The sequence below is a fragment of the Furipterus horrens genome, unplaced genomic scaffold, assembly GCF_987537825.1.
Source record: "Furipterus horrens unplaced genomic scaffold, mFurHor1.1.pri manual_scaffold_7, whole genome shotgun sequence".
Lineage (NCBI taxonomy): Eukaryota > Metazoa > Chordata > Mammalia > Chiroptera > Furipteridae > Furipterus > Furipterus horrens.
The window spans coordinates 117,097,364-117,111,112 of record NW_028327177.1 but is presented as its reverse complement, the minus strand read 5'-3'; the positions used below and the strand labels follow the sequence as shown (position 1 = coordinate 117,111,112).

Here is a 13,749-nt window from a genome sequence, read left to right as displayed (position 1 = left end):
GCTTTCCAGAAAACAAAATTTACTTCAAGAACCACTGGAGCATTCCTAATATAAAATTAATACAGTATATAAAATTCTCACATACCAGTCAACTGTTCACTACTTAAGCTACTCCCACAGGTATTTTTGCAAACAATATTCTATTAACATTAATTGAGTACTTACTGCATGTCAGGTACTATGCAAGTGGCACACAAGAATGTATCAAATACAACCCCTACTCCTAAGGTGCTCATAGTTTTGTGGGGAAAGACAATATACCAAAAGTGACAGATGCTAAGATAAAGTATTACATGCAAGTGAATGCCGAGCAGAAGATATTAATGAACTGAGAAGAGAGGGTGAACTAGGGAATGTTTTTTCTGAGTTGATGTTTGAGCTGCAGAGAAGTCCACCTGGGAGGTAAGGCAGTATTATAAGTAGAGAGAATAGCATATGCAAATGTGTGGAAGTATGAAACAGTATAGTGAGGTAAGGTAATTTCAAAAGAATGGATGCAACCTCTGTGACTAGTTTAGAGGAGAGGCAGCAAGGGATGAGAGGGGTTGGATTGCAGGCCTCACATGATATTCAAGGAACTTTTCACTTTGTTCTGTCAAAGAACTAACAACCTAAAAAATAAAAGTTCTTAACCTGAGGTTCATATATGAGCCTCAAGAGTCTTGCGAATGCTCTGAAATTATATGCCAAAACATTTTATGGACATTTTTCTTAAGAGACTGGATCCATAATTTTGAACAGGTCTTCAAAGGAGCCCATGACTGATCCATCCCGTTGTACTTAGGATACACTCAGAGAATACTAGATGGGTTATCTGCAAAGACAATAAAAGTCATCTATGATTCTGACTGGTGAAAGGAGTCAAAATGAAGAAGATAACTATGTGTCAGGCATCCCTATCTTCAAGAATTAGGGGAAAAAAATGAAAGGTTAAATGGTAGTAATGAAATAAAAAGATGACTGTTTTACCTTAATAAAAAAAGAAGGGCTGGGGGGATACTACCTAGTCAGAGCCTCAACAGGTGGTATTTTTACAAATTATAGCTTTAAGAGCAATTTCTACCCTTTTCCCTTGCAATATTCTTCAATATTCTTCACCCCTGGCTGGTTTGGCTCAGTGGATTGAGCGTCGGCCTGCGAGCTAAGTGTCGCTGGTTCGATCTTCCAGTCAGGGCACATGAGAGAAGGAAAACTCTGACTCCAAAAAACCTCCGCTGCCTTGCGGCATACCTCTTCAGGGGAAAGGCTAGGGGAGTAAACCCCGACAGAAAATCCGGAGCCGGAGTCCCTAAGGCGGTTTGACGTTGTAGTCAACACCGGCAACTCCTGCGGCGCACCTGAAGCCAAGCTGTATTGACTCCGTCTTTCCCTTGGACCCTTCAGCTGCGAAGAGAGGGGGGGTCTGCTGCATGGGCAACAGCAGACCCTCCATATCACCCCGCCCAGGCTCTGTAGCTTCAGCTTCACTGGAGAGGACACTCCAGCGTCAACACGGGAGGAGACAGATACCGTGTCACTCCCGAGTCGGACTGCACAGCCATTCTCGGCGGTGCAGATAAGACTCTTAAGAAGCTACACCATCGTCTCTCGAGACGGACGGCTGCCGACGATTCTTCAAGAGGTATAATTCTATTGCGAAAGCCATTCACTCCTTTAACAAATGCCTACTGAGCACATACTGTATGTCCAGTACTCTGCTGTGCTTGGTTATAGCACTGAACAAAATGTACACAGTTCTCTGTACTCACAGAGCTTGTTTTGAGGTGATGAGGGTTGGAAGGGACACAGGCACTAATAACAAACATGACAGACTGGTTAATTTCATGTCTTAGAAAGTGGTAAGAGTTATGGAAAAGATTTTAGGACAGAGTAAGCAGGATGAAAGTACTGAAGGAGATTCAATTTTATATTCTTAGGGCAGGCCTTATTAAAGAGTTGACGTTAGAGCAAAGAGTTGAAGGAACTGCACACATCTGGGGTATGTGTATGGCCATAAACTGGGTCATTCTCAACTTCTCATTTTTAGTCTTAGCTCTGGAAGTTCTCCTCTTTGGAAATCTGGTATTACAAAACAGAAGGGAAGTCTTCCATTTACAAAGGTCACAATCATTTTTGCTTCACACATAGAAAAAGCAAAAGAAAACATTTCTTGATGTTACTTTTTGTAAAGCAGGGAACTAGAGAGAAATTCACTCAAGAGAAAGAAGGCAAACTTGCTCTAGATGTCAGGTAAAAGATGGAGATTTGTTATGAGCTCTAACACATTTAGATAAACCTGTCACATGTAAGTGACACAATACACTGCCATCCACGGATAAGAACTTCAGTGAGCAAAACTCACCTATCTAGTGCCTGCCGAGCCAACTGTTTCAGTTTATTTTGCAGAGTTTTATCAGCAGTTTCAGAGGACTTAAGAGAAAGAGAGAGACATTCTGAAGCGTAATTATTTTTTAATTCCCTTATCCATATTTCTAAGCAAAAAAATTAACCATGCACATACTTCTTGAAATTATGAAAGAATAAAGCAAGACATCTAATTTTCATCCTTACAGGTATCATTTAAAATAGTGTTGAAAACTTGTCATTGAGGTAAGCTTTAAGGCCACTCAATGTGGACAGGTGGTCAGTGGAACACAGCTGTATGACCACGGTGTCATGGAGGACTGAGCAGCAGTAAGCTCGGAAGACCAGCACTTACCTCTAGTCGCAGGTAACCCCAGAAATCAGGCTAGATGGTTCTCCTGAATAAAACACCCTGGACAAAAAGCCAGAGCGCTAAACAATACTGAGCCCACTCTCTACCTCTTTACCTCATCCTCCTATCAAATACACTGCTCTTATGCACTAGGTGCTCCTTAAAGCTAACAGGCCCACCCAGGGTTCCTCAGAGAGCAGTACAAATCACTCAGCATATAGATTTTAACATTGCAAGTTAATAAAGCTCTCCCAAACCACTACCTTAGTTTTTAGTATATTAAATTAGGGGGAAAAAAGGGGAGGAGGGGAGTTTATTCTAAATTCATGATAGTGGATTCTTCCTGTAATAAGTTCATTTTAGTTACATGTAAAAAGGTTAAAAAAAAAGAATACCTGTAATTTGAAAACAGTTGTCTAATAACTCGATCTTAATGCTGTTAAAATTTTTACAAGATATTAAAATCCATGATTAATTTTCTATCTTCATCATCTTTCAATGAATAACTTAGTTACATTTATAACGACAGCAATTTTTTCTTTAGGAAATTAAGTAAAATTCACTAGTAAAGTTTTAGAAAAATTTCTTAGCATAATTCCACGAAATTTAACTTGTAGCTATACATACAGTTTTTAGACAGAGATCTACAGCTTGTGTATATAATTCTATAGCATCTTCAACATTCCCCTTTTCATCTTCATCAAAAGCTTGTGTAACAAGGAAATGGGCACGCTCCAAGTCCAACTGATGTTTTGATTTCAAAGGATCAGCATTCTTTGACTGAACTAGGATAGAAAAAAGCCATGTAGAAGAAACATTACCTACATATATCTATCCAGGAAACAACAAATCAGTTTAATACATTTAAGACATTCTTTACCAAAACTCTGTAATCCTTCATTTAAAAAAAAGCTTAGTAAGGTAGAGTTGTGCTAAAACCACTGAACTGCATACTTTTAAGGTGAATTTATGGTATGTGAATATATCTCAATAAATTTTTTTTAAAAAAGCTTTATATTTTGTCTCTTAAATGTATATGAGGACTTTAAAAACTATCTGTAACACCTCTCTGAAGTATGTATTAATCTCATTTATAAAATAAAGGTACCAAAACTAAAAATATAAAATATCTAGCTTAGGGTTTCTCAGCCTTGGCACTACTGACATTTTCCACTGGGAAATTCTTTGCTATGGACTGTCCTGTGCATGGTAGGGTTTTTCAGAATAACCCTGGTCTCTATCCAACAAGATGACAGAAGCATATTCCCTACCACTCCCTAGCATAAAAACCATAACATTCTCTAGACATTGCCAAATGTCCCGAGGGGCAAAATCCCTTCCAGCTGAGAATAAATGATCTAACCTTAGGTTTCATAGCTATAAGTGAAGAGCAGAGACTGAATTTAGATCTTTCATTTATTAATGTCCAATGATCTCTGAACTTTTTATTGGCCTCCTGCATCCCAAGGGGTGCCCCATTTCTGCTGCCTTCATGCCTCAGAACTTTGGTGTCACTGACCTCAGACACCATTTTGCCATGCACAGTCCTGCAGATGGTGGTCTTCTGGATGGACTGCATGGACTTGCTGCTATTCAGGGCATCACAAAGATCGAAGTCCTCCCCTTCTTTCAGTGGGTGGCACTATCAGTCTCTAGTTTTACCTTGATGTTCAGCAGGGCTTTGTACTCTTGGATCTGATGCTGCCCTCTGCCCAGGTCTGGGCCAGCTCTGACTCCAAGAGCAGCAGAATCCTGTCGAGCTGTTCCATCTGTGTGGCACAGTGAGTCTCTGCCTCCCTCCGGCTGCTCTCCAAATGGGCCTTCAGATTTCTCATTGAGTCCAGATCGATCTCCAAGGACTGGACTATACATCTCAGCTCCATAAATGTCATCTCAGAAGTGCTTATCTCAGTGGTCTGAGAGGTGACCTCTGTGGTGCTCTCTTCAGTCTGCTGGGACCAGTACTTGTCTCGCTCCTCTTGGTTCTTCCAAGCCAGCTTGTCATACTGGGCCCAGATGCCCACATGTCATGATCTCGTTGAGGTCCTGAGATTCGGGGGCACCCAACTCCATGGTTAACCCAGAGTTGGCAGTATGGTTTTATAGACCATTTACTTCCTCCTGTGGTTCTTCTTCATGAACAGCAGCTCCTCAAGTGCCTTGATCCCTGTCTCCAGTTGCAGCTGGGTAATATTAGTGCCATCAGTGACATTTTGGAGCTCATTAATGACACTCTCCACAGACTGGTGCATGGCCAGCTCTGTTTCATACTTGATTCTGATGTTGCCAGCATCAAGACGGGCATTATCAATCTGCAGAGCAATGCAGGCATTGTCCACAGAACTTGCAAGGATCTGAGCCCTTAGGTCCTCTATGGTCATGAAGTAATGGCCCCAGTCTCTGACCTGGGGTCCCTTTTTCTCCAGGTGTACCTGAATTTTGCTCTCTTGTCTCTGATTATCAGCCTCCAGTCTCTTCACTCTCTCTAGATGGAAGGCTAGGAGGTTATTTAGGCATTGCATAGTCTCCTTCTTGCTCTGGACACCTCCTATTCCTGGCCACCCGGCCACCTGTGTAGCCAGGCCCCTGGAATACCAGTAGCTTCACATGCTGGTGGAGTGGGACATAGAGATCTGCAAGCCCAAACCCCCAGTGTCTGCACAGATGCTGGCCATGCTGCTGGCTGGCCGGGCCTGATAGCTGGGTGACTACACAGAGCCCAGGGTCTGGTAGTTGGCTGAGAGGCTGAGTGGGTGCTGAAGCTCACATTGTTCAGAGGGGAAGCTGAGAGGCAGAGAATCAGGTTGAAGCTGACCCACCTTAGATCTTTTAATTCCAAGTCTTGAGTTCTTTATTCTACACTGATGAATTTCCCACCCCAAAAGCAACTCATTTCTCAAAAGTATCTTCACTACCAGCAGATTTTATGTTTTAAAAACTGGGTTTCTGAACAAGATTTTTATTTGACAAATAACTCTTCTGTTTAAAATAATAATTAAGGAAACCATTTAATTCTCTACAGATTACATTTCATTTGTTGAATAAAATGGGTTGAAAAGCTGGTAAAAGAATTAAGGTACGTTGTGCTTTTAAAAATCCTTTACTTCTGTTTCTCTGGCAAGTCTTTACTCTCTCAATAGATAAGGGTTGTCTCATTCTGTGCCTTATCACATTTATAAGTTTTAGAACTTCATTTACTTCGAAAAATAAAGTTCCTTTGAATTAATTTTTTTTTTTTAAAAATATTTGTTTATTTATTTATTTTTAGAGGGGAAAGGAGAAAGAGAGGGAGAGAAACATCACTGTGTGGTTGCCTCTCACTCGCGCCCCCAACTGGGGACCTGATGTGCAACCTAGTCATGTGCCCTGACTGGGAATTGAACCAGCGACACTTGGGTTGCAGGCCGACACTCAATCCACTGAGCCACAGCAGCCAGGGCTCTAATTCGCATTTTGAAAACATAGATCAATGTAATTTTTTATCAAGAAGGGCCCTGATGCACAGGCAGTCCGCATTTTAATAGATACAATTTTGGGACCTGTCTTAAACTAAACCCCCTGTCTTTAAAGGGGCTGTCATAACAAGAAATCCAATCATCAAAACTACTCTAATTATGTGCTTATAACTATTGCTACTATCTACTCAGAATGCGTGGTGGAACGTAGCACAAAGTCTATCATGTAATGCTGAATAAGTAAAGGTTCCTCTAAGCCAGCGATTTTCAACCAGTGTGCTATAAGAATTTTTAAAACATGAAATAAATACCTGACTATTAAGTTAGAGGCACTGACCTCTTTTCCCTTAGACTGTCAAATAAAAAAATGACAACAGCCAACACAATAGCCGTCTGCTGTGAATGAATCAACATTATACCAATTTTTTTGGGGGGGGGGTCAGATTGGCAAAATATATATTTTTTGGTGTGGCACAGAATTCTAGTAATTAGCTTATATGTGCCACGAGAGGGAAAAGGTTGAAAATTGCTGCTCTAAGCTGCTTGTGGCTTTATTATACAGCCCCAGTAAAAACTGTTAAAAAAATGACTGAATTTCTAAAATAAAATGTCGATAGGTGATTATTTTCTTTTCTACCCATGTGAACAGATTTTGCCAAAACCCCTCACCTCTAACAAAATTGTGATCATTAAGCCTGTGTGTACTTGTTTTACAACATTTACCATGCTGTTTATGGATATAAATATAGGCTATTCCAGGTCTCTGCTTGTATGTCACTCTTCCAAGATATGTTTAAAAAAAGAGTTTAAAGTCTTGAGATTGATGATAGTGATACATAATAGAATAGACTATGAACCTACTGTTGGAATCCTTAAGCACTGAAGAGGAGTAGTCTTTTAATCTTAATATCAGGAGAGGGCACATGACAGATATTTAAAAAGCAGATTTTAACAGGGTCCTAATCTTGACTTTGTCAATGATACAGTCAGAATGTAAATAATTCACTGTCTCTGTACCTTTGGGAAATCAGGAGGCTGTACTGTATTATCTCTAAGATTCTTCTTCAGATGTATCACTTATTTACATATTATGACTTTTAAAGATGTGATTACCAAAAGAGGAATGAGCAGCAAGAGACTGAGGATCCAGATCCAAACACAAAAAGGAAAGAGAAGCCTAGGGGGAAAGGAAGATGTGATTGAAGAGAAGAAAAAAAACAGTGACAAGTTTAAGAGTCTTGTACTAACCTGCTGAATGTAAAGCCTGAACTCTTTCCAGATATTCATTTATTTTTTCTTGAATATGTTCTAGACTTGATCCTGCCATCTCAGCATAAATTAAGGCTTGTGCAGCTTCCTAAAAATAAGAATTCAAAGGAATTTAATCGGTAAATTACAATTTAAATTTTCTTTACCACTTCTTAACTATTGGTTTCCATGAATGACAAAACAAGAATGTATTTAGAATATTAGCAATTTTTTCTTAAAGTAAATGAGTTACACAATCCTCCAAACCCTTTTCTTCAGTTCTCAATGCTCTAAATTTTCTCATACTGTTGAAAACTTACAAACTCAAACAGGAAAGACTGATTATACACATTTTCTTAGAAGAGCTGTGGTTTGTTTTCTGTTTTCCTTTTTCTTCATGCAATAAATCAGACTTAAAATATTGTCAGAGGGTGACATTTTAAAGCAGATTTCAGTTGTATAAAATAAGTTAGAAAACCTGGATTGATCTTTCAGTTATTCATTCAATAACTTCCACAGCTAGTTATGCTGTGGCTAGTGAGAAAGAGCCTCCATCCTCCTTGTCACCATTTCAGGAGGGTTACCAACGCTACCACCGAGAAGGACCAGACAGGGATTTCTCCAAATAGCAACACCTTCTCTGCAGTAAGGTTACTGCAGCAGGTACACTTCATGAAGCCTCATGGCTAATTGGCTGGGTCCAAAGAACAACACTTTTTAAATGCAGTTATTGGAGCAGTTGTTTCATTGAACCCAATAAAATCAATACACAAGAGTATAGGTTTGATCCAAATGGAAATTCCACCGAAAGGCTATGGGGGTAGAAGAGCTACAATTTTCTCAGATTCAGTAAATCAGATATTTCAGGGGAGGAAAATATAACCTTATATGTAAACATTAAATATTGTATCTTATGTACCATTGTTAGCTAAATACATTATAGCTACACTTCAATAAACTGATGTAATACATGTGTGTAAATATATATTTTACCCCTTTAATCATCTTGCATGTAAATACTGATTTTAAAATTATTTTGCCTAAAAGAAATAAAGCCAATTTTTAAAATTGCTGGTATCAATTTTATTTTACTCACTTCTATTTAAAGTGACTAATAATTAAGGAATCCCTTATAAAACAATAATAAGACAGTAAACAGTAAGCATTTCATAAAATTTATGTAAGTGGTTTAATTTTAATTTTTTATTTTTAGAGAGAGGGGAAGGGAGAAAGAAAGAGGGAGAGAAACGTAAATGTGTGGTTGCCTCTTGTGTGCCACCAAATGGGGACTTGGCCTGCAACTCATGCATGTGCCATGACTGGGAATCGAACCGCAACCCTTTGGTTCTCAGGTCAGTGTTCAATCCACTGAGCCACACCAGCCAGGACTATAAAGGATAAAAAAATTCTTCCTAATGACATGCATATAATACTACAGCAAAACAAGAGGTATTGCCGGTATTTTCTTCTGTTTTAGAAAAAGCTGTTTTTTTGGCACTATTTTAATCTATGAATATTTACTAGTTATTTCGCAAAACTAAAAGACACAGAATTTTACTTTTAAAGTAATACTAAGAGCCTTGGTTCCCACACCATCCCCCCATCTCCCCGCCGGCCTGTAGCTGCCTGGGAGTTTCCCATAATAGTGGGGTACATCAACCTGAGGTCCGTTTGGCTTTGATGAGCCCCAGACTCACAGCTGCGAGATAACGACTGAATTCAATAGTTACTTTTTCCTTCCCCCTATAACAACAGCCCCTCCTTCCCTAGGAGCCCGGAGTCGGGCCATTCGCAGCACGGCTTCCTCCCCGCTTGCTAGTTCTCTCAATAAACTTCTTTTTGTCTGCTCGCTGCCTTCTCATGGTACTGAGCGACACCATTCTTACAAATACCACCTTCATGAAATTGCCCAAAAGAAGTCCAAAAAAAAAAAAAAAAAAGATTCTGAAATAAACTATAAGTCTCTAAATGTGACTTATAAAGCGAAGGCAATAAAATATTAATCTGAGAAAAGCAAACCACACATTACTGATAGCATATCTGTTTATGGAAAAAAATTACTACTACTTGTATTATCAAAGTCTGACATTCTTTCTAAAGGAAAAGGTAAAAATGTGATAAAGATACAGCTACCTCCACAAGGAGGAAGAGGGCATGGCTAGAGCTGGAGCGGCATATTTGCAAATTCTCAGGACTGGAGAGCAGAGCGTGGACTGTGGAAGCTCAAACTCTAATTTAATAATTCTGCCCTGAGTAACTTATACAAAAGAAATATCAAAGATGTGTGTAAAGCATTAGTTATAAGGATATTAATCGAACCATTACTTAACGATGCTAAAAATCCATAATGAACCTAAATGCCCAATGAATTTTGTAAATAAATTTCAGTACATCCACACAATGGAATGCTATGCATCTATTACTAAGATATTACATAAGTAAATTCAGTGGCTTGGAAAATGTTCAAATGAAAAGAACAGGTTATAAATAGTATAAACAGTACGATCCAAATTTGTTTTAAAAAGAGGTGTGCACACACATGCGTAGAAACACAAGCACGGAGATACATCAAATACTAGGATAAGGGATGTTTTCTTCCTTTTAAAATTTACTTTTAATTTTCTTCAACGAACATGCATTATTTTAGTGAGTATTAGAGACCATTCTCCAATAGCCATAAATCAGAGCCAAGTCACAGAATTAGCTAGCTACTAATTACCCATACTTAACTACTGCCGCCATAAGCAGTTCAACGGTGGGCACTGCCAGTCAAGACTGCAACCAGAGAAGCGGTCGTCCCAAAGCTACGACCAAACCTCCCACTAGCGGCAGAAGCCCGGGTGGGCGTGGGATGCCTGGCCTCCAGAGCCGGGTGGCCTCTCCCCCGAAAAGGAGAGCGGCAAGAGGATGAAATCAAAGGCAAGTGGGCCTGGACACCTCGGAAGCTGGACCCCGCCCCTTGGACGGAATCCGCGCTTCCGGCTTACCTTGTAGTAAAACACCGCCTCCGAGTAGCGACCTTCGTGGTCGCGCTGCACCGCCAGCCGGGCGAATTGCACAGCGTCCCGCTCCAGCGCCGATGAGTCCATGGTGCCCAGGCCCTGCACTGGGGGAAGGAGCGAAGCCCTGACGCAGAGGCTCCTCGCCCACCGCTGCGTACCAGGAAGCCGAGGCAAGGACTTCGTAACGCCTTGGAAGGACCAGCAAAGTTTACTTTCGGCAGCCGGGGAAGAAGAGCGGGCCTTCCTCGCAAGAGCCGCCACAATGCCGCTCCCCCACGGCGTAACTCCAACACCCAGCCGACAGGGCGGCCGCACTTCGTGGCCTCCGCATCTCCCGCCCCGCCCACCGGCCTCACCACGCAAGCGCAGTCCACCCTTGGGCGGTTCTCTGGAGCAGCGGAGTAGGGGGCGGACGCCCGACTCCTCGCGGGAGTATGGAGGAGGTGGGCGTGGCCGGGTCTGATAGGGGCTGGTGCGCGAGAATATCATCCAAGCCCCGAACGTCTCATGCTGTCAGCGTGGAGGTCGCGAGGTCGATGGTGGAAGTTGCTGGCGGCGGGCTGGCTGAGGGTTGCATGCTTCTTACAAACCCTTGTTTTTCTGCTAGAGGGAAGGTTCAAAGAGCCAACAAGAAGCACTTCCCGACACATCTAGACTGATACTTTAAAAATTAGGGACGTTAAAAAGGACGTTAATAGAATATATAGGATTCTTTTAAGGTACCCATAATATTATTTTCCACAAACTCAATCATGACCCAATATACAGCACCCCCAGTGTATACCCTAAGTGTTGATTGAATTGTCAACAGCATTTTCACTCGTACTTATCCTCAGATTAACTTTAAATTGTTGTAATAAAATAGGTAATTATTTGATTGTCTTCTTCCTTTAAAAGTCTGAATTCAGCAATAATAAAAATGAACTAGTGATAAGCGCCACAATATAGATGAAATTCAAAATTCGTGCTGAGTCAAGCAAGATGGAAGCATACGTACTGCACGATTCCATTGATAAGAAACGTGTAATCAGTAATGCTAGAAATCAGATCAGCTGGGAAGGAAACGTTTGGGGTGATGGAACTATATTGATGGTAGGGTGCCAAAATGTATACATTTGTCAAAATCCATCACACTGTACATTTTAAATGGGTACTTTTAATTTTTTCTTAATTATACCTCAGTAAATTTTAGTTGGTCTGTGTTTAAATGGGACTATTTCTTAATTTTTTCACTCTTCATATTCAGAGAAGTTAATAATAATAACTATTTAATCGGCCTATTGTAAATAACACAGGTGAAAAGAATTTGTGCCTGGCACAAAGATGGTTCTCAACCAACAGTTTCATAACTGAAGGGATATTTTCTCTCCTTACCGGTTTTATCCCAGTGTTGAGCAGCATAAGCACTGGTCCAGAGCAGATGCTCAATGAATATTTTAAAATGTTGAATCAGTGAACTCTCTACTAAGTATATTCAATGCACCCTCCCCCATCTTGATTCTGAAGAATAAATAGAAATTCTTGTCCTGGGTGAGTGGTTCAGTTGTTAAGAGTATTTGGCCTGCGCATCAAAAATTTGTAGGTTTGATCCTGGTCAGGGCACATACCTAGGCTGCTGGTTTGATCCACCATTGGGGAGATAGGAGAGGCAACTAATCGATATTTCTTTCTCTCTAAGATCAATAAACATATCCTCAGGTGAGGATTAAAACAAATATATATATGAATTCCATAGCACAGAATAGAAGGTCCATTAGAACATGTATTCAGACTACATTGTCAAGGTGTTTGCAGTCAGTCTTGAGCAAACTGACACCCAAACTACAGCAGATGAATGCAGTTTTACTCAAAGCTGGACTTCTGTGTCTAATGCTCCCCCTCTAGTCATAACTCATAGAATTCCTAGCACTCCCAGATAATTGTGATCCCTCCTTGAACTTAGTTATTCCTTATACATTTAATCTTTATTCTTTGTTCATTTATTCAATGAATACTTAAGACCTACTTTGTACCGGGCACAAAGACATAAGAGAGAGTGAGATAAAGCAGGTTAAAAGCATCTTGAAGCTTCAAATTATCTATATCTTAAAACTGAGTCTTCTTATCCAGCAACACTGTAAACCTCTTCATTTATCCAAGACTTCTTTAATTTCAGTAATGTTTTGTAGTGCATAAGTCTTATACATCTTTTGTGTTTTTTAAAGTATCGTCGTCGTCGGCAGCCGTCCGTCTCGAGAGACGATGGTGTAGCTTCTTAAGAGTCTATCTGCACCGCCGAGAATGGCTGTGCAGTCCAACTCGGGAGTGACACGGTATCTGTCTCCTCCCGTGTTGAATCGACATCTTGCGATGATGCTGGAGTGTCCTCTCCAGTGAAGCTGAAGCTACAGAGCCTGGGCAGGGTGATATGGAGGGTCTGCTGTTGCCCATGCAGCAGACCCCCCCTCTCTTCGCAGCTGAAGGGTCCAAGGGAAAGACGGAGTCAATACAGCTTGGCTTCAGGTGCGCCACAGGAGTTGCCGGTGTTGACTACAACGTCAAACTGCCTTAGGGACTCCGGCTCCGGATTTTCTGTCGGGGTTTACTCCCTTAGCCTTTCCCCTGAAGAGGTATGCCGCAAGGCAGCGGAGGTTTTTTGGAGTCAGAGTTTTCCTTCTCTGATGTGCCCTGACTGGAAGATCGAACCAGCGACACTTAGCTCGCAGGCCGACGCTCAATCCACTGAGCCAAACCAGCCAGGGGATCCCTTAACCTTTGAAAAACAACAGTAGTTGGGGGCTCTGTCAGTGACCCTCTTTCTAACTTGACACAAACCTCAAAGCAGTAATAGTCCCACCCACTGTGTCAAGTAAAACCTATACACAACCCTAACCCCTGCCATTTTGAATAATGAACTATCTTCAGGAAGTCAGAGGCTATGCAGTACAGGAGACAAAAAGAAACAGAAAAGATGCTTCAGCATCATGCATATCTAATTTCAAAATATTTCCTCTACTATTTACATGGTAACATGCCCAAAGTCATACACCTTTCTGAATTTCAGCTTTGTTCTCCTTTAAAACTGGAGATAATATGTTTCTAACAAATTTTTGTTCAGATTAAGTGAGAAGTTTTGTTCCCTTACTAGTACGAACATGAAAGCACCCCTGAGGACCCTGTGGCACAAGCCTCAGAGGTGGCAGACAAGGGATAACTAGCCTGGGGCTGGGAGACTAGTACAATGAAGGGGGTTGAGCAAATAAGTAAATATACTAAGAATAATGAGAGCCAATCTCTCACTGCTGGAGAAGGGATTTATAAATACAGAAAGAACAAGAGAAGAAAGAACCCTGAGGTGCTGGAATGCAAT

The 13,749-nt window shown here is 41.0% G+C and overlaps 1 protein-coding gene across 3 annotated transcripts in view; it reads right to left on the bottom strand.

Moving 5' to 3' along the window:
• CAPN7 (calpain 7) overlaps positions 1-10,737 on the bottom strand; it is a 37,931-nt gene extending 27,194 nt beyond the window's left edge. For 2 of the 3 annotated variants that reach the window (XM_090284350.1, XM_090284351.1), the window contains exons 1-4: positions 10,386-10,735; positions 7,399-7,507; positions 3,323-3,480; positions 2,342-2,409 (exon numbers count right to left, since the gene is read on the bottom strand). In XM_090284350.1, coding sequence (XP_090140476.1) covers positions 2,342-2,409; positions 3,323-3,480; positions 7,399-7,507; positions 10,386-10,487 — 437 coding nt within the window. In that variant the 5' untranslated portion in view covers positions 10,488-10,735. Of the gene's footprint in view, positions 1-2,341; positions 2,410-3,322; positions 3,481-7,398; positions 7,508-10,385 lie in introns of all 3 variants that reach the window. The other variant, XM_090284353.1, reaches the window with a different exon arrangement.
• Positions 10,738-13,749: the final 3,012 nt, after the last annotated feature.